Genomic DNA, 21,666 nt, shown 5'->3' with positions numbered 1-21,666 from the left:
TGACATTTTTTTCATTTCTTGGCCTTCTTTTATTTATTTTTATTTATTTTATTTTTTCCATATGTACAACCAGGAGTTTTGGTTTGGTTTTCCCCCCACTTTTTATTTAATTAATTAATTTGAATACTTTTCCATGGTTATATAATTCATGTTCTTTCCCTCCTGTACTCCCTCCCCCTTCCCGGAGTTGAAGAGCAATTCCACTGGGTTATCCATGTATCATTGTTCAAAACCTATTTCTCCATTATTAATATTTGTAATAGAGTGATCATTTAAAGTCAACATCCCCAGTCATATCCCCATCAAGCCATGTGATCAATCATATGTTTTTCTTCTATGTTTCTACTCCCACAGTTCTTTCTCTGAATGTGGATAGCTTCTTTCTCATAAGTCCCTCAGAATTATCCTGGGTCATTGCATTGCTGCTAGTAGAGAAGTCCATTACGTTAAATTGTGCCACAGTATATCAGTCTCTGTGTACAATGTTCTCCTGGTTCTGCTCCTTTCACTCTGCATCAGTTCCTAGAGGTCATTCCAGTCCATCATTCCTTTCAGAACAATAGTATTCCATCACCATCAGATACCACAATTTGTTCAGCCATTCCCCAATCAAAGGACCTTCTCTCATTTTCCAATTTTTTGCCACCTCAAAGAGTACAGCTATGAATACTTTTGTACAAGTAGAAAATGACATTTTCTAATACTATTAATAATAACTGGAGGAAGTTGGGGGGGGATAGAAACACAATCTTTTCACAATATCTCAATGGATCAACAATGTAGAAATCCTCCAACTACCTAATAGCCTAATAGTAGAAAATCTCCAACTGCCATTAAAGAAAATTAATATATAACAATACAAGGATACATAAAATAGATGGACTCACCTACTGTTGTAACAGCTGCTTGCCCTTGGTCAGGAGATACATATAGTCTTGCCTAAATGGTTATCTCAACCTTGCAGTTTTGTCTAAAAAGACTTCTTTCCCAGTAGTAAAGGAATTTAGTCACCTTCCTTCATCTCCTACCCTTGAATAGGGAATGTCTTCTAATAACAAACCCTGCATGACAAATATGTTCCCAAAAGCTCCTTCCCCTCCTCTTCCCTTAGATGACCTCCCATCCAGATCAAAGCTCCCTTCCCTGGTCACTACTTCTTACTTCCTTATACCCATACATATCAACTCTATATTTTCTAGATCCCCTTCCAACTCTATGCCTCTACTGTATCCTGTGGTACCATATTTTCCCACAATTTGTTCCCCATATTTGGCATATTTTCCCTCCTTGCCTCTGCCTTTTGGAACCAGTAATTCCTCTCAAGTCTTCCTTAAATGCTATCTCCTTCAAGAGTCCTTTAGTGATTTTCTCAACAGTTTATATCTTCCCATCATTCTGTATTCATGTATATGAGGATATATACAAACTACTTAACAGTGAATATGATGGATCCCTGTAATAGAAAATGAAATCTTTGAGTTAGGGGCTATCCCATTTTTGTATTTGTATCAATTGAATGAAATGAAATGCCTTTACTTTAAATAATTGCATCTTCTATTTGACTAGTTGAAGGAAACACATCACGGAGTGGTCATAAATCAGCCCACAAGTATTTATTAAGTATCTGCTATGTGCCAGACTCTGAACTAGACACTGGGATACAAAAGTAAAACAATAGTCTCTTCCCACAAGGAGCTTACTTTCTATGGGAAGAAAATAATATTTACATAAATAAGTAAATATTACATATATAGGAAGTCATAAATCTAACATAAAGGAAAATTTAACAATAGAACATGAGTGTCAGAGGGAACAATGAGAGGAACAGTAGAAGGCAGAGTAGAGTAGAAAGGAGATAGTAGAGGGATTGAACTGGTGTTGGATGTGTATTAGAAACATGATAGTCACGAAAGAAAAATTCATTCTGAGTTGAGCTCTTGGGTGGTAGGCTGTCTTATCCTCCATATGAATAAAAACAATATTGATTATCAGTCCTTGAGAAAAAGAAAGGAAAGGGATCATGATGGGAAGGATACATGAATAGCAGGGAAAATGTCTAGTCCTTGATTCTGCTTGATAGTCAGAGTATGAGTTGGTGGAGTCCTGGAGCCAGAATGATTGTAGAGGGTGAGATAGAGTGGGAAACACAGGATTTAGAATCAGAGGACCTGTTCAAATCCTGGCTCTGCCACTTTTGACTCATGTGATCTTGGACCAGCCACCTAACAAAGACTCAGGCCTCAGTTTCTACAGCTATAAAATGAAGGCATTAGACTAGACTGTGGGCTCTAAGTTTTCTTCCATTTCTAAATCTATCATCTTATGATTCTGTGATTCTATATTTGATGTGCTCACCCATATCCAAGTTAGGTCAGTCAGCCTCAGGTCTTACTCCAGTACTGAGTAGATTATATCCTTAGGGCCCCTTGCACAAGATGGTCTTGATTCCTGGCCTGATGGCCAGAATAGAGTAGGAAAAGCAGGGAATGTGACCCCTCTCCTGGATGAAGCAATTTCTTCCATAAATCTGGAGACTACTCTCCCCTCAATATACTTACCATTAGTGGAGAGAATCAAACACATAGTAATCATTCATGTAGGCAACAAATATGTCCAGGGCAGACACAGGAACAACTCACAATCTCCCAGATTGCAGAGCAGATGATATCTTCTGGTGATGTCACCATGCTACTTTATTTGGGTTTGTACAGCTTCTAAAACCCAAGGCAAAGATAGTATCCCCAAAGGGGTAGTGGTCAATAGTATCAGATGCTACAGAGAGGTCAAGAAAGGTGAGGACTTGAGAAAAAGGTTCCTAAGCCTGAGTTCACTTTCTATAGGGGGCCAGTCTCTATATGATTTTTGGGGTCCTGAGTGGCGTGGTGGCATAGGATGGTTAAAGCAGAAGAAAGAAAATGAGAACAACAATTCTAGTGGTTAGCCCATGCTGTTCTGAATTCTGTGGGCTTGGGAATTTATTATATACTGATTTCAAGCAAAGAACACAAAAAAGAGTCACAGCTGTGAAGGGGTAATAAATCACACATAACCCATTGAAGTCTAAAGAGTAAAGGTGCAAAGATAAATGGCCAAATTCCAACCACCAATTTAGTAGGGGATAACTCTGGGAGCGGAAATACCCCATGGAGATGCTCACCAACTGAGTTCTGCTAAAGGCACCAGTTCTAATCTAAGTATGCAATCTTATCTAAGTAATGTTTGTTAGGATTCAGGCTTCTCAATTATCAAGGAGAGGAATCATCAACTCAGTAGATGCTAGTCTGCCACTTCAAAGCTCTCTAATAAGAATTCTAAGAAAGGTGGGGATCAAAAACTAAGTCAAAAGAGGAGCCTCAGATTTTTATCTTAGATGGCCCATTCTGTCTGCATCCTGACATGCAGTGCAGAAAAATCATACACACAGTTTTACTTGCCAATGATTTTGTAATGGGATCGAGATAAAATATCTGTTACAGACTCTGTTTCTCTAAATGACTCCTAATAGCCTCTTGGAGGGATCAAGTTGTTTTTGGATTAACCTACCTGCTGGTACCAGAGCTTTTTGGGGCTCAGGTGACCAGAACCAAACACAAAGACTGCTTCAGCTTGGATTGGTCATGTAGGGAATCCAGATAACAGGCCCTAAATTTGATCCTATTTCTCCAATGGCTTCCTACATCCAATGGCTCTCAACAACCTTCCTCTGGACTCTATTGTAGAAGAGTGTGTCAAACTTAAGGCTACTATAAAAGTGTCTTAAAGATGGTCGACTAGATTCTCAACCAATTGTCTTGGAGGAAGGGATGCAAATCGATGGGAACTTGGCCTTTAGAATCTCCTCTCCATTCCCACCCTCCACTCCTCAAGAATCTTGGGAGATGTAGTCAAACTCTAGGAATCCAATTCATCCTTGAGAGTAGGAGTTGCAATCAGGCTCTTCAGAACTTACATTAATTACATTCCTTTTGTATGAACAGGTCAGTCATGTGGCAAAGGCTGGAAAAACAAATTAATAGCCCACATGCCCTACTAGTATGCAAGAGAATGCAAGCTTTACCAAAAAAAAGCACCTGGGATTGGCTCGACCTCCAGTGAAGTGAAGGATGGACTAGCAACAATGGTGTTCTGAAGGAGAAATGGGTGGATTTCAGTCTGGAAGCTGGAAGGGGGGAAATGTCTAAATTAATAAAGCCATAGATCTATCAAAGCACCTAATTATATGAAATCAAAGTGTTTCGGTTCCACTTTTCAGAATATTTCTCCAATTAAACTTAAAAAAAAATTTTTTTTTTAGGAGAGAAATTAGTTCCTTAGCTAATAGCGCACTGATGCCGAAACTTAAGCCTAGAAGCAATTTGCACCTTCTAAAAAAAAGTGCAAAACTTTTAACCTGAATTGGATGCTATGTATTCATTCCCTTCCTTGCTGGTTTTGGTAAATTTTAGGGTTAAGTTATCCCCGGAACAGAACGTAAGCGTACAGAGGGCAGGGTGTTTGTGTTTTGTTTTTGCTTCCCTGACAAATATTTGTTAAATTGAACTGAGTTGAAGGTCCTTTCTTACCGAGCTAACCTAAAAGAAATTCGGGGTGGGGGAGGGAAGCTCAGGCTTTCTCGCCGTAGCCTGCAGTGGAGCTCCCGGGAAAGAGGGAAGAAAGGGATGCTCCCGTGATACCACAGGGCGAGGCGCGAGACACCCACTGACATCACCGAGTAGGGCTCGCTCCCGAAACTCGCAGAGCTTGGAGCGCGCTAGCGCGCCGGCAAGGGGTGGGGTGGGGGTGGGGAAGGGGGGGAGGTGTGCCCTCTCTGGCCGGGCTCTCCCGCGGCCCTCCCGCCTTCTTCCTGCAGGATCCTCTCCAGATCCTATGCAGAGAAAAGAGCCCAAGCGGAGCCCCGCCCCTTAGGATGACGTTTATCGACGCGACGCGTCGCGGTGCAGTTTGGGAAAAAGGGGATGAGCCGGGCTCGCTTCCGCTTGGACGGCGATGGCTGATTCCGCGAGTCCCCGGGAGAAGGGCCTTTGGCGAACGAAAAGGCGCTGGTGAAGCGTGTCCTCCCTTCCTACCCCACGGTAAGCGAGGTCGAGGTCACGGTCCCCTGGCCTAAGAAAGCCGCCCGGATTGATGTCTACTTTGTCCGTCGTCGCCCTGAAGACGAACCCGGTCCGGGAGGTCCCCGTGGTGAGAGAGACGAGGAGGGCGGGGCGGGGACACCTTGGAGCCGGGACCGGCTGGGAGGGAGGCACGGGCGGCATTCCTCGGAGCTTTTCCCGCTGCCCACGAAGGGGAAGCTCAGAGGATTCGATGCGAACTGTCATGGCTTCGGGTTCGTGGGAAGAAGACGGCCCAGTATACAGCTGCTTCCCTGGCTCGGACTCGGAGAGCCATCCGTAACCTCCTTCTACCTGCCTGTCCGCAAGCCCGGGCCTTAGCCTCTCTCATAGAGGTTTCCTTAACAAACCATCCCTTTTGACTTAATCCAGATACCTCGGAAGGGACAGAGAAATTGGAGATTTGGAGACCTGCCTTTGTTTACCTGTGATCTTTAGATTTATAATTGTGGGTACCACACATAACACCCCATCCATTCCTAAATGTGCCTTTTTGCCACAGAGTTGTTAGGTAATTTCCCCATCTTTTTAGTTAAACATTACCCAGAACCCTGTATTGTGGTGGTATGTTTTTAAGAGTAAAGCTGCAGAACAAGAGTCTAGACATTAAGTTTATTTCTTGTCTCCGATTCATTCTCTGACCTTGAACAAGTCACTTAAGCACTAACAAGACATTTTTCTACCTCCGGTAGTCCTTGCAGAGATTGAGGTATTTAATGTTTGTAAAAAGCTCTGAAAGTCTGGATAAATGCCACTATATAAGTAAAGGATGCCACTCTTCTCTCTGGATCTGCAGGCATCCTTAGTTTTTGTGACTATCATGCTGCAGCCATTTAAAAATGTCAAATGATAGTTGTTGAGTAAATGTTAATATGCTAGACTTATTGGTGAATTTTGCCAAATAACTAGATTTTCTTTTTCTGTGAAAGCTATCCAAGGTTCTTTGTTTGTGATAGTTACATACAAATTGATACAATGGAAATATTTTGTTCAATAGGAGGTGATGCCAGTCTTGTTAGAAATAATTTCTGGAAATGTGAATTGCCTCATTAGGACACTTGAATATATATTACAAATTGTGTATCTTACAAATATAACTAGGGTACCTTACTATGGAAAAAAGATTTTAAGGTAATTTTACATAGTTATTTCTTTAAGAGATCATATAACTTAAAAAGGGATAATATTGCATGTCTTTTCTAAAAGGATATCTTTACTATCTAAAGGCTAGGTATACCCTTGACATTGAAAGAAAAGGCTTCATTTATCATCTCAAATAATATTATATTTATCACATTTTTCACAACACAAAAAACAGTGTTAGCATTGTGCTATATTATATAATATTTTAATATAATAAATGCTAAACTTCTACAGAAGCAAAAAATATTGATGGAAACAGAAAGACATTATCATTAAGACAATAAACACAATTAAGGAAACATCTTTCAATGACTAAGTTTGTCTGAAGAGTATTTTTTGTGACTTAGGCTTATTTTTTGTGTTTTAGATGCAGAATGAGATAGTTTAAAATTTCTTGCTCATATTTATTTTTTAGTCATAATTTTAATTTAGTATTAGTTAATGAATGTAAGTTATTCCATATTGCTGTAACAAGATTAGTGAAAATTTGGTGATATAAGTTGATAGAACTATTTCTTTTAACTTTTAAGTTTCTTAACACAAAGGAGAAAAAGCTTTTTTTCCTTTTCCAAGCATGTTATTGTCTATATTAGCTGTAGAGTGTCTTATTTCAATTTTACATTTTGAGGTAATCTAGTCACATCAGAAATTAAGTAGTGTTACTGAATAGTTTCATGCCTAAGATTATTGCCATGGAAAAGAACATCTTGATGATAATGGGTTATATTTGTATTGTCTACTCTCCAATTGGTATTTTGTGCAGTATGTACAAAAAATACTTTATCTAATCTGATGTGGTTCGTTTTCCACTAGTATGGAAATATCCAGTCATTAGTCAACTGGTTATTGCCAGCTCTCAATTTCAGGCAACTAGGTATCACTATTGTTTTTATAGACACCTAATTTAATTAACAAATTATTTATCACTTGAAAAAGCTAAGTTTTCTAAACCTTTCTAATAGTGATATGGGCACATTGCTCTTGAATTTAATAAAATGAATCGTTGATCATTTAAGTAATTAGTATCAATTTCAGAGCAAATTGAAACTGGAGTTTAATGACATTGCATCCTTTACAAAAAGTTGTATAAGCCAAATCCTAGCATATTCTTTTAAATCTTCATATTTAGTAGACTTTTAATATTTCCTTACAAATATACTTTTTGGTAAGATTTAGACTTAGTAAACACATTTTATAAGTTTAAGTCAGCCCTAAAGTAGTGGATAAAGGCTGAACTAAGTCAGGAAGAGACCTGGTTCAAGACCTATTTGTCTTTGAGCAAGTTATTTAACCATGCAGTGTCCCAGGCAGTTCTCTAAATAATATCTCTAGCAGGTACTGATTTGCATTAATGATGGGATTTGCTTGAATCCCATTGTTAGTTGCATAAAGTAGTAAAATCACAGATTTTCTCCTTCCTATTCCTTCTCTTCCACCTCCCAACCTCACCAGAATTGTGCTTAAGTATTTTATTTGTAGGTTAATCAGATTATGAATTTGGATATGTGTTAAAAGTTTTCATGTTGTTCAAACTTCCTTTATAAAGTACTTTTAAAAATTGAGTCAGATTGCTTACAGAGTCATTGCTGAAAGCTGTCAAGTGCGTAAATGAACAACTACCCAGCACTTTTGAACAGAGGTCATGTGGGCAGACCCCTGCACTTGAAACCAACAGTTCTTTTTTTATTTCTAGACCTAGTTCCTCATTATAGACATGATATGCTGACCAATTTGTGCTTTCATGTCAAATGCCAAATGGGTATTTTATAGGCTATTATATAAATTTTTTTTCAAGTCCACCAAACTATGAAGATTGTTAAAAACAAGTGGGACTACACCAAGTAGCTCTATTTTCTATTCAGTAATTCCCATTTTAACCTAGTTTAGGTCCTTTCCATTGTACTGATATCAAAATTGATACCAGCGGCCTCCTTAGGGAATTCAGTGTCCTTTTCTCAGCTCTCTTACTCTTTGACCTCACGTGGTATTTGACTACCCACTACTTGGAACTCTCTCTTCCCTTAGCTTCCGTAACACTGTACTTTCCTGGTTTTCCCCCTGCTTTTCTGATTATTCTATGGCCTGTACTTAGTACTTTTCTTTTTCCATCCTTCTAACTGGAGTTTACTCCCAAGATTTGTTCTCTTTCGGCTCTGTGTCTCTCTGTGTCTCTCTGTGTCTCTCTGTGTCTCTCTGTGTCTCTCTGTGTCTCTCTGTGTCTCTCTGTGTGTGTGTGTCTCTCTCTCTCTCTCTCTCTTTCCCTCTCCTTCCCTCCCTCCCTCCCTCCCTCCCTCCCTTTACTTACATTCTGGGGACAAGGGAAGCAGCTTTAAAAATACTCTTGATTCTTTAAGACAAAAGTCAACTGATTGGAGAGTTACTATAGTAGCTTATAGATATGTGTTGATTTAACAGGATCTGCAACATTGATCTGGTAGCTTCTTATTTGAATTATTTTTGCTAACTAGGGGCTAAACTCTTGTTTTAAGCAGTTGAGGAAATGTTAAAATTTATGACCTTTGAGTTTATTTGCCTTAGAACAAAGCTCTAGGAACCCTTTTTTAGTTAAAGGCCTTTGCTTAGAGACTACTTAATCTCAGTTTTGCCCCTGTGCAGATGACCAAAAAATCTACATCTCTAGCCCAGACCTTTTACCTTGCCTTTGTTTACATCTCCTAAAGATCTTCTGTACTTGAATATCTCCTTATTATATCACATTCAGTATGGCCACAAAAAGCTTTGTGTCAGATACCTCATATCCTTTCCCACCTCTTTTCCTATAATTATTCTATCTGCCTGGGACTCCTCTTTCCAAGAGCTGAAATCCTACTCATCCTTCAAAACCTGTTAAATCATGGATGAACCTTTCTCTGTCCCCCTTCTTTCAGCTAGTTAATCTCTTCCTCATCTCTGCTACTGTAGCACTTTTTCTCTTCTGTAACAGTTACATTTGACTTTATATTGCAATTGTATTGTACAAATTCCCACCCAATAATTAGGTTTTAAGCTCCTTACAGGTAGAAACTGCCTTATTTGTATTTCTGCCTGCACTTTTCTCACCGTAGAAGTTACATAAATACTGAATTGATGAAGACATTGTTTCCCTCTTCAGGACAAAAACAATCAATAATGTATCATTACTTTGCATTATGCATCCATAAATGATATTCATTTCTAATGCTGCTTTTGCTGTTTCTTTTGTTTTTGAAGTAAATCCTTTTCAATTCTCTGCTTAAGTCCTATGCATACATTCCTTGAGAGTATTTTCAAGTCCCATTTCATTATCATTAAACATTTGAATAACTACTAATATACACATCACTAAGGAGTGAAAGAAATGTGAAACATGGTTCCTACCACCAAGTGCTGTAGAGTCTAGGAAAGACAGGAGATATATAAATTGAACAATATAAGGAAAGCAAGTGAACTTAGTGAATGATATAGGAAATAAGTATTTTAAGGAAACTGGATGAGGCAATAAACCTTCAGAGATGCTACTATCAGGAAAATATTAAAGAGGAGATAGCTTTGAAATTGACCTTGAAAAGAAAATTAGAGCTTTCAATGGCAAGGAAAGACTTTAGTGAGTGAGGGATGGTAGGCAGACCAGTGGGACATGTATAGAATGAAGCCTTCTCTTACTGTTCCAGCCCACACTGATCTCTATTTTCTCTGAATTCTTGATTCTGCTTTAAGCACTATGCAGCTAAACTCTTCATTATTCTCACTGTCCTATGGATATTAGTTTGGTTTTAACTTGATATTAGTTTGATTTTAACTAGATTTCAAGTTCCCTGAGGACCATACCATATATCTATCTGCCAGAGCAGCTGGCATATAGCCTATATTCAAGATATTTCTTCACACTGACATATTCCTGAGGAGATCAAGCTTCTTTTATACCTTAATATAAATAACTATTCATTCAGAAAATATTTAATTGTTTCCAATGGTTAGCACAAGGTATTATCTTAGAAGATGGTTTTTGTCCTTCATACTCAGGACTAAAGTGACCTCATGATGTCAATGTCATTGTACAGTATGTTCAACTGTGGCTGATAAGACCAGTACTAGCTCAGAAGACTACTACAGGCTGGAGACAAATAGTCCTTATGAACATTTGGGATGGAGATGTCTCTAAATTTACACATCTCACATTTCTTTTGAGTTATTAAAATTCTGCTTTGCTCATAGATATTGGATATACAAAGACAAATATTGGTATAGTTCAAATACTGATCGGCAGCATGGTGTAATGGAAAGGATATTGGACTGAAACTCAGAAGAGCTGTGATTTATAATCCCAAGTAGGAGAGAATTGGGGGTTGGCAGATAACCTTGAACTCCAGAGCTCCAAGATGCTATGGGCTAAACCAGATTGGTGTGCACACTTAAGTTCATTCAATATGGTGAGCCCCTGGGATTGGGGGATCACCAAGTTGTCTAAGGAGTAATGAATTGACACAGGTAAGAAATAGAATAGATCAAAGCTTCCATGCCAGTGAAGAGTGGGATCTAGCCCTTGAATAACTACTATACTTCTAGCCTGGAAGAGATAGGAAGATCCAGTCTTATTTATAAAATAATTTTTTTGAAGGAGAGAACTGATTTTTAAGTCTTGACTCCGGACCATTGAAAGGTCTCTTAGCCTCTTATAACTGGTTTCCTTATGTACAGGATGATCCAGAGATTTTCTCCTAAATGGGTGTTAAAAGTATCAAATGAGATATATGAAGTTCTTTGTAAATCTTAAAGAACTATACAAATGTAAATTATTATATGCTATAGATTTTCCCACTGGAGATTTTTACGGTCTCCTAGACTTAATGATTCAAGGTATAGCTCTTCATCAGCTATACAAATGGGAGATTATATTCTTTTCTCATGAATCATATTCCTACAGTTTTTTTTTAGCCATTCTCCAGTTGATAGGCATCCAGTTTGTTTTCAGTTTCCTGCCACTTGAAGAGTGTTGTTTGAGTATATTGGACCTTTATATCTGTCTTTGACTAACTTGGTATATATGCCAAGTAATGGGTTCTCAGGGTCCAAGTGTATAAACAATTTCATCACTTTTCTGGCATAATTCCAAATTTAAATCCAAAATGGTTAGTCTACTTCACAACTGTATCAGCAGGACCTAGATGTACCTGTTTTCACACATCCCTTCTCCAACATTTACTGTTCCCATCTTTTTTCATCTTTGCTCATTTGCATTGTACAAAGCAAAACCTTGGAGGTGTTTTAATTTGCATTTTTCTGGCTATTAGTGATTTTGAATATATTTTTATTTTTTAAATTTAATTTAGTTTTTTAAAATGCAGGTGTTTTTTTTTTCATTTTTATGTCAACATCTCCATTTACCCTGTCCTCATTGAGAAAGTAGGAAAACAAGTCCATTACAAAAAAACAAGCCTATTACAAATATAGTTAAGGGGCAGCTGGGTGGCTCAGTGGATTGAGAGCCAGGCTTAGAGACAGGAGATCCTAGGTTCAAATTTGGCCTCAGATACTTTCTAGCTGTGTGACCCTGGGCAAGTCACTTAACTCCCAATGCCTGCCCCTTACCACTCTTTTGCCTTGGAACCAATATACATTGATTCTAAGATGGAAAGTAAGTGGGTTTTTTTTTGTTTTGTTTTGTTTTTTTAACAAAAAACAAATGCATATAATCAAGCAAAACAAATTCCCACATTGACCTTATCTAGAAAAAAAAAGTCTCAGTCTCTGAGTTCAGTTAAAACTCTTTTGAATTCATCACCTCTTTATCTAGAAGAAGTGAATTCGTTTCATTATTATTCTTCTGGAATTGTGTTGGTCATTGTATCCATCAGGTTCCTAAATTTTTCAGAGTTGTTTGTCTTTACAGTATTGTTATTATGGAGCAAATGTCCTGTGCCCAATAGACATATAATCTATATGAAATTGAGTTAGAAGTTTCTTCTCTCATAATATTTTCCTTCAAAAGTATTGTTAGTTTAGGTATTTTTCTTACAGGAAATTGAGGATTCAATCAGCTATTCTTTCCCTATTTCAATTAGTCAAGATATTTTAATATTTAAATAATACCTAGATATAACAGGACAAATTACCAAATATATCTGTTGGATTCCAATACTATCCATAAATGAATTTGAGATCCTTTAAAAGAAGTACTTGATATCTCATTAGGATAACAGAAGTAATTAGAGCTCTCCAAGCAAAGGCTGGATGAACATCTGTTAGAGATGTTGGAAAGGAGATGCCTAGTCAAAAGTGTTTGACTAGCTAAACTCTTAAGTCCCTACTCTGAAGTGCTATAAACTTCACTAGCATTTAAAGTCCTGTTTATATCCTTTTTTATACTTGCTCTTTTCATCAAACACCTTTTACCTTGTGCTTTGACTTTAGCAGAAATTAGTGCAATTATTTTAAATCCAACTTCACCTTCTGCAATGCCTAAAATAAATTTTAGCACTAAGTAACATTACTTGTCTGCTCAGCTTTAAAAATATAATCATGCTAAACAACCATAGAAATAGAAGAATACATTGTCCTTTAAGAGACTCAATAATCTGAAGAAGTGTTGTTTAGAATTGCTCTTAGCCACTAATGGAGGGCAGAAAATATAAATTTATTCAAATTTGGAATATAGTACAAATTATTGTTTAAATTCATAAAGCTAAGTGACCTAAACACAACATGTCTTAACTTTTTTATGTTTTACTAATCCAAATCTTCAGTAGTTATCAGTCAACAAAAATAGAATATTTAAGAATATTCTCAGTTTGTAACTACAATAGTTACAAACTGAGAAAATTCTTAAAGTTACAAACTGAGAAAATTCTTAAAGTTACAAACTGAGAAAATTCTTAAATCTTTCTTCTGCCAAGAAACCTAATTGTCATTAAATTATACATCATTTTTCCTCTCATAGAAATCAAGGTCAGATAACCCCTATTTATATTCAAGCATATGTTCAATGTCTCTGAATAGTCATCCCTGTGGCGTATGTGGAACAAAAATTTGGTAAAATGGGTAATGGTTGGAGTAGTGCCATAGAGTCTCAAATCTGGTGCTTGTTCTTCAGTGCTATAATATTACAACTGCAGAACATTTAAATTGTCTAGGGAGTTCCCTTGCTGGAGTTGGAATTGTGATCGTTGTCTTGCTGTGGTAGAGTGAACTTTGACAGTGGCTGACTGGAAGTAGGTAATTCAGAAATTGCTGGCATTCCTACCTATCTTCCTAAATGTACTTATGTTGGCAGATATCCTTGTTTTAGAATCAAAAAGAATTCTTAAAATGCATGTAAGCATAAAAAGAATTTCAGATTAGCAACAGAAAGAGGAGATGGAGAAGGGAGATTTGGTGATTGCAAAAGATAACTCATTTTTGTCAAAGGGGAAGTTATGTTTTAAGGAAATTAATAGACTTACCACATAAAAAAAGAATTTCGTTAGTTAAGACATAGAAGTCATTATCATGAAATAAGGGAAATTTATATTCCTATCCAACAATACAATTAACAGAATAGCCCTTCAGACCCCCTCAAAATGACCATAATTCCAGTCTAACAATGGTAACATTATGTATTCAGTTCCCCTATAAGAGGAAAAAAGTCAAGGATTAGATTTTTAAAATTTTATATCTGTCTATAGAAAATAAATTTAAATATATAAATCTTTTTGATTTCAAATCTAGCAATCTATTAAAATTAAGAACTTGGATTTAAATTTTAACTCTGCTTTTAATAAACCTGTGTTTATACAACAGCAAGCCATTTAAACTTTCTGGAACTCATCCTTCATTTGTAATATGAGGAAATTGGACTAAAATACCTCAAAATATTTTAAAATGTTTGATCCAGTGTAAAAGGCAGTTCTAAATTGTATCTTTGTAAGAACTAGCTCAAGGAAAACTGTTGTTGTACTAATAATCATCTGATAGTTAAATTCTGACTAGAATGTATTAAGACACATAAGTAAAGTTGTTTTAAAGAGTAGTAAAAAATTAAAATCTGTTTCTAATTGTTCAATAAATAACTGTAAATTCATAAAATAAAAAGTTGATTTTATAATAAGAACAGGCCCTAAATAAGATTTCTAAAGCCCCATTTGTTAATATGAAAAGTGAAACAAAAAGATAATATTTGAGTAGATTAATGAGAAGTAGATGTAGAAGATGGCCCAAAAGTCTTAGTGTAGTTACTGTATAGAGATAATTTATGAGGTAAAAAAATTTACACATTCTTTTTAAGTACTCAATGGAGTACATATACAAAAGTACCAAGCAGATCTAGAAAACTAGAGGCTATGTGTATTTCATTGATAACCCATACAGTTGTAGCTCCTAACTAGAAATCAGTTTTTAAATTATGGTTAACAGACATTTATTTACTTCACAGGTTCAGAGAACTCTATTAAGTTTCTCTTATTGGTTAAAGAGAACCAATATTTCAAGAATTGGAAGAGACATAAATGACATTTAATAATGTATAAAGAAAAAAAAGTTCCCCACTGATTCATATCTGTATGTTTAGCCAGATCCTTCTTGAAATCCTCCAAAGAAGGAACAATTTCCTATAAAGGCAGCCCATTCCTCTTTTGGAAGAAATCATAGTCGTGACTAGTATATTTAAATGACAAAGAGAACACAAATACAGTAATCAGAATATTTAAGATGTCTCCAAAGTAGTTCTCAGGAAAATTCATAGCTCTAAATACCTACAATCAAATGAGAGTAAAAGAGTTATGAAACCATATTTGATGAAATTAGAAAAGCAACAAATTATATTTGGAAATATAAAATATAAAAACAAAAGGATTTAATAAAAGAATAGGTAAATTGAAGAAAAGTAGGAAATACATATATATATATATATGTAATTTTTAAGATGAGAACAGAAATTATGGAAACTGTAAGAACAATTGAAATGATAATCCAAGAGTTTTTTTGTTTAATGTTCTATAACATGGATTTAACAAAGAAGAGAGGAAAAAAATCTAAGAATTAGGCCTGAGAAAGGAGTGATCACAGCAGAAGCCAAAAGAGATAAAGAAAAATTTCAGGAATGAACTATTCTCTCAAAGAGCCTGTCATTTCTATTTTCAGCTATGGGCCTAAAATCTAAATACCATTTTCATTTATCTACTCAACCATCTTTTTACTTTTCAATTTCTTTTCTAAAGTGTTTGCCTTTGATAGGTCCCAGTGTGCTCCCAGAGGCTTCAGTTTCTTGTCCAAGACTTTGTAAACTTTAGGAATGTTTTCCTTCCTTCTGGTAATATAATATAATTTATACCCAAGTGAATCACTAGAAATGAGAAGTGGACAGTAGGCATTATTATGACAAATCTTGCTACGTCTCCTCTCACATTTTGTGAACACGTTCTTTAAAGAAAGCAACTCTCTCTATCATTATATTATAACAAATGGAGTTCCTTAGCAGGAAAGTACCAACCCACCAGTATTTTAAATTTTCTTTCTCCAACTCTTAAGAAAGATGTTATTAATTCACTGGTGCTATCATTCTAGTGATCATTTAGTAAAACAGCAGTTGCTTTCTCTCAGAGGGCCCAGCTCTCCCCTTATCCGGAAGCCCCTCAGATCTGTTTTCTTTGTGCTAAGCATTATGTGTTTTTCCTTCTGTGTTTTCTGTGTGCCATAGTCTTCTACTCTCCAACCTCCAGACACAAGTTGATTCCCTTCTGCCCATTCTGTGTTTGTAAATAATGCCTTCTTCCATTTATAAAGGAATATTTACTTGTCCCTAATGCCCTGAGAAGTAGAAAAAGTTTCCTCAAATCCTTTGCTTTCTTACAGGAGGTAAAACAGTTTGCTCTTTAACAAGTACTTGGTAAAAGGAGAAATAAAAACAGCATTTTCTTTGTAAATAATTCCAAATTCCCCTGTTCTCCATACTTGCTAGAAATTAGATCCTTAGGCTTTTGTGCTTGCTTGCTAATATTTTCCCTGAAGAATCGCCGTGGCAAATTGCTCTTCAGGAAGCAATGAAGGAAGAACTGAACAATTGGATAATTGACAAAATATTGTTAGAATGCCAATGCATTCAAATTAATGCATAGATTCATGTGCCATACCAACCAGAAGATAATTGGGGTATTTTGTAGAATCAGTTTGACATAGAAAAATAAGTAAGCAAGAATATTGAGAGCTGTTTTTGTAGCTCCCTCAGTTGGATAAAGGGGTATTCCAGATACCCTGCCAGAGTATAAAGTGTACTGTAAGTGGTACTTGTAAAGGCTATCAGGTGCTATATAAAAAAATACTTCAGTGGAACAAATTTAAAAATATTCATTTACATATGAGTGAAAAGGCAAGCAAGAATAGACAGATCATAGGGAAACAAATAGAAAAGTGAGACAGTCTCTGCTTTCAAGGAATTGACATTCAAATTTGGAAAGAGAACACATATTGGAGAGTTCAGTTTTAGGGAAAATGGAAAAGCCAATGATCCTTAGAGGGCAACAAAGATGGCCCAGTTGGTTGGAGTGTGAAGCAACTGGTTAATGATTAACCTGGATGTTCTTTAGAGCACAATGGAAAGGCTGATGGTAAATGCTTGGAATTCTTCAACTAAATAGTCTTTTAGGTTTTTTAATTATTTCTTTCCTCTCGTCAATAAACCCATTTTATGGATGAGAAAACCTAGGTTTAAAGAAATGGATTTACTTGCCAGGATCATACAGCAATCATATAGTAATAATCATTAAACATTTAAGTGCCTACTAGGTTCCCAGTACTGTGGAGATAAAAAAGAACCAAAATATAGTCCCTTCCTTCAAGGAGTTTATAGTCTAATGGGAAGATAAAAAGCAATTATATACAAGCCAGCTGTATACAGGATAAGTAGGAAATAATTAAAAGACTAGAATTAAGAGGGGTTGGAAATATATCATAGAATTTATGAGAGCTGTGATTTAAATCTTGTTTTTCTCACTCTGACACCAGTACATGTTATTTCTCTACCTTACATATGTTTATATTATATTAAAATCCAAATGGGGCACTGAGATAAATATAATAGCATTATTAATAAATTATACAGTATTTTATAAGGAAAATCTCAATAATGAAGAAAAGATACTTTTTAAATCTATCACAGAAATGAAACTATTAGAAACAAAGTATATGGATTCAATTTTATTTTTAAAAAAAGAATTGTTATTCACAAAAACACTGTAAGCCAAATAAGACAAATGTCAGACTTAAAAACCTATGGGGAGAATATTACTGATAAAAACCTTAACATCCAGTCTCTTAAAAAATTCAAAAAAACTTGGATATTGAATCCCCTATGGTTAAAGGAAATTAAAATTTGCAAGAAAAAAAAACATATTGTACCATCACCTGAAAATTTTTTTCAAGTCTTTAATAATCAAAGAAAGGCATTTTGATGACCCTTATTAGGAAACATTCATCTGATTACCAACAATATTTTAAAATATATGTATATTTTTTAAAACCCTTACCTTCTGTCTTAGAATCAGTACTGTGTATTGGTTCTAAGGCAGAAGAGTGGTAAGGGCTAGGTAACGGGAGGTTAAGTGACTTGCCCAGTCACACAGCTAGAAAGTGTCTTGAGGCCAGTTTTGAATTCAGGATCTCCCATCTCTGGGCCTGGCTCTCAATCCACTGAGCCACCCAGTTGCCCTACCAACAATAATTAAAAACAACCAAAAGTAAATGTTGATGGGGCTGGGAAGAAACTAATATATTGTTGAATTGCTAGTTGAACTGTAAATTGATATATTTTTGTTAGAGAACAATCTGGCAGCATATAATAAGAATTAGAAAACATCATTCCCAGTGGCCAATGATCCCCATTATTGAGCCTAAAACAAACCCCAAAAAATCTTTTTGTAAGTAAAATGTATAGCTGCTTTATTTGTAATAATATTAAAATATATATCTAGTGGATGAGGACTAACTTTAACAAATATTGGTAAATCTGTACAGGAGAATGCTACTATGTCATTAAAAATGACAAAGGAAATAATGTTGGAAGAACATATTGTAAGAAATAAAATGGGTACAAAATGATAGATTTAAAAATATTAGGGTTTTATTGATAGCCATTTTGAAAAAATGAAGCCACGTGGCTATTAAGATTTAGTTCAAAAGTTGCGCCATACCTTTGCCCCCTGGCTGCTTCAGCAGAAAAAGAGAGCTGGCCAATCAAGTTCTGAGTCTTTATACCTCTGTCTACTTAAGCACACTTCCTGTCCACCTCATTATGCAAGAGGAATCATGGGAAATGTAGTTTTGAAAGAATCCTATGTCCTCAGAAAGTTTAGATCAGGGACCTCAAAATTAGTTCAAGGACCCCCAAATTTCCAGTATCACAATATTAATGCAAAGTGAGGGGAAAACTTAACAGTAAATTTTCTACAACTGTATAAAACATGTAAACTGACAAATAAGAATGAAAATCACTGTTACCAGTTTGTGGATGTATAAAACTTAAGTAGTTCTGGTTATATGGTATATAGGGATGTTGACTTTTTTCTCTTGTTGAGATTTAAGTGTATAGTTTTAAAAAATCAAGTTTGCATATGTTTGGGGGAAAATGTAACTTAAAATGGCCCCATGTGTATCCTTAAATTTAAAAAAAATTCCTTGCATAAAAATAATTCATGTAATATGTAGAATCAAAGATTCAAGTACATAGTTTAGGAATTTTGGTACTCAGTTGAATTATTTTAATAGTGGAAATCGCTGGTATTCTGAAATTTTTGTTTGTTTTATTTCAGAAAAGAGCTTCTTTTAAAGACATTCCATCCATTGTAAAAGGGTGAAAGTAGATACTATTCACCATGCCTGCTGTTGCTTCAGTACCTAAAGAGCTCTACCTTGGATCCTCATTGAAAGAACTTAACAAGAAGACAGAAGTTAAAGCAGAGAAAATAAGTACTAAGAAGTGTGTATATTTAAATTTTTTTGAAGTGATATTAATTCATTTAAAATGAGTTCACATTTCCATGTTGTTAAGTATACATTTCATCTAAAATTAATTTGAATCAAACATCACACAAGTAGACCTCATAAGACCTCATATAATATTGGGCATTTGACTTCCATATGATTATTGTTTCCAAAGTATTTAAAAGCCTTTCTTTCTAGCAGAAAAAGTGTGGAATCATCAGGAAGTTAAGTTTCAGTTCATTGTGAAGGACAATTTCCCAACAACTAGAGTTGTCCAAAAATGGAATGGTACTATGGCTTCAAATATTCAAATGGACTTTGGATTCTTTTGTCAGATTTTTTTTTGGAGATGATTGCTTTTTGGGGAGGGAGTTAAAAAAACATGTCCTTTAAACTCTTCCAGTTTCATGATTCCGTGACTTTTTCCTATTAAGAGTTTTTTGACTATTCAAAATAAAACTAAACAGTTATTCTAATAGTCATTTCTTTTGTTCCAGACCAACGAGTTTACCTTGTGGAGAATTCCCAATATAGGAGCTCTTACCATGGATTTGGATTTTAGTTATTTTGTAACTTAACAGAGTTGCTTGTGTTTATGAGAAATTCGAAACTTGCCACTAGTCATAGCCTGTATGTGTCAAAGGAAGCACTTGAACCATACATCTTGAGCTTATCCATCCATCCACACCACTAATATCAGTATGGGAGAAAGTGAAACACCATTAATCAGTTTGTCAGATTCAACAAATGCCATTTTGATGATCTGCCCTCTAAAGAAGTCAGAAGTTGTCAGTTAAATCAATAAACCATTGGGCTAAGTAGGATAAAAAATGTAAACTTGACAAACAAAAGCATTAGACAAAACAAACATATCAAAATCATCACATATATAAACTGTTTAAGTCATTCTAGGTATAATTAAATATGTTCCTTTATTGATGGATATATCTCACACTTTATATCTGCTGCCTGAAATTCTACCATTAAGAGCTTTGTCCCTGTAGCTCATGGTTTTACTCCCTCTTGAGATGCAAATTCATGAAGAAGTAACATCACAAGTCATTATTAGTCAACTATGATATAGTATAAATGACTTAGGTAATCTATTTTCTAAAAGGTTTTAGAGAGGGGAGAATGGAAGCTTATTAGGGCACTACACTATTAAAATATGGTAGAAAGGAGATAACAGGGTAGAGGGAAAGCTCAGATACCTCTGGGCACCAACCAGAGACTCAGTTTTGTCTGGGGCCAACCTCTTTATGTAAGATTTACATGAGAAGTAACCTCATATGGTAGCAACAACACATGATTTAGAGCTTTGCCCTACATTCAAGCTCTGCTACCTATGTGACTTTTGGTAGGTCCTTTGACCTCTGGGCTTCATCTTCCTCTTTAAAATGAAGGTGTAGGATTATGTGACCTAAAGATCCTTCCTATACTATCTTATTATTTTATATATTTAAAGGTACTATAAAAGATTTATATCAGGCATTAATAACAATAAATATAAAACTCCCACTGCATACATTGCATTTTACTGGTAACATAAATTGTCATTATTTATAGTATTAATTAATTTAAAATAGTAACCTTGACTTAAAGGAAAAAAGACTTTTCTAATAAGGCTTAAATACATAAATGTTAAAGTGGATTTGTTAGTTAAAGTGGATTTGTTAGTTATCAGAAAAGCATCATTTAAAGAGAAAAGTTTTTGAAGGTAGAGATTGAAGAATATATATAATAAGGATTGCCTTGTTTGCTTTTATGAAAGCTTCTATTCCATGTATTCTAATTTGGAGGGAAGTAGTCTGTTCTGCTAACTTATAGAATGAGAATTCTTGAGACCATACTTTTTTAAATTTCATTTTTTATTTTACTATGTTTACTGATACTACTGTGTATATTCCCAATAATACTGTATTAGAAAATAGCTTGTACTTAATTAACCCATGCATTTTACTATAATAAAATCTTGAAAAGCATTACTCAGCATCCACATAGTGCTACTTGGTCTTGTAGCAATGGAGATTTCAGGCTTGTCTGCCACCACTATACCTTTATAGCTTTATTTTTGCCTTCAGTGTGTGGGAAGAAAGAAGGTAAAACGGAATGAAGGAAGAGACATCTAGCTACCTGTATTCTATATTCATGGCCCAGTAAATACTCTGCTTATATGTGCTTAGGGCTTTCTTTGCATATTCCTCGAGTGTCTATGAGACTCTTCCGTAGTTGCTAGGCACTGATATTCTGTGGTAACATGTTGCCTTTTTGTCACTTTTAAAAAGATGTCATGAAAGTTTAAAAGAAAATCATTTCACTCCTAAATTGAGGCAGGTGTTTAGTGTAAACATCTTAAAGGTCTAGCCTAACAGATTTAACAACAAGACCAGAGTAATGATAACAAGGTTATTCTAATGTAATAAGGCTTTAATTTAGATGGATTGATACTTGACCAGATTTCAATTATAGATCAAAAGAGAGATAC

General features: G+C 35.5%; 1 protein-coding gene across 2 annotated transcripts in view; it reads left to right on the top strand.

Moving 5' to 3' along the window:
• Positions 1-4,989: 4,989 nt before the first annotated feature.
• The window catches only part of USP8 (ubiquitin specific peptidase 8), a 67,187-nt gene continuing 50,510 nt past the window's right edge, over positions 4,990-21,666 (top strand). Inside the window, exons 1-2 of one of the 2 annotated variants that reach the window (XM_044665174.1) lie at positions 4,990-5,072; positions 19,010-19,176. In XM_044665174.1, the coding sequence (XP_044521109.1) occupies positions 19,073-19,176 (104 nt within the window). In that variant the 5' untranslated portion in view covers positions 4,990-5,072; positions 19,010-19,072. Of the gene's footprint in view, positions 5,182-19,009; positions 19,177-21,666 lie in introns of both variants that reach the window. The other variant, XM_044665173.1, reaches the window with a different exon arrangement.

Source organism: Gracilinanus agilis, chromosome 2, assembly GCF_016433145.1.
Source record: "Gracilinanus agilis isolate LMUSP501 chromosome 2, AgileGrace, whole genome shotgun sequence".
NCBI lineage: Eukaryota > Metazoa > Chordata > Mammalia > Didelphimorphia > Didelphidae > Gracilinanus > Gracilinanus agilis.
Note: the sequence above shows the minus strand (reverse complement) of the source record. Positions and strands in the feature narration are given on the sequence as shown.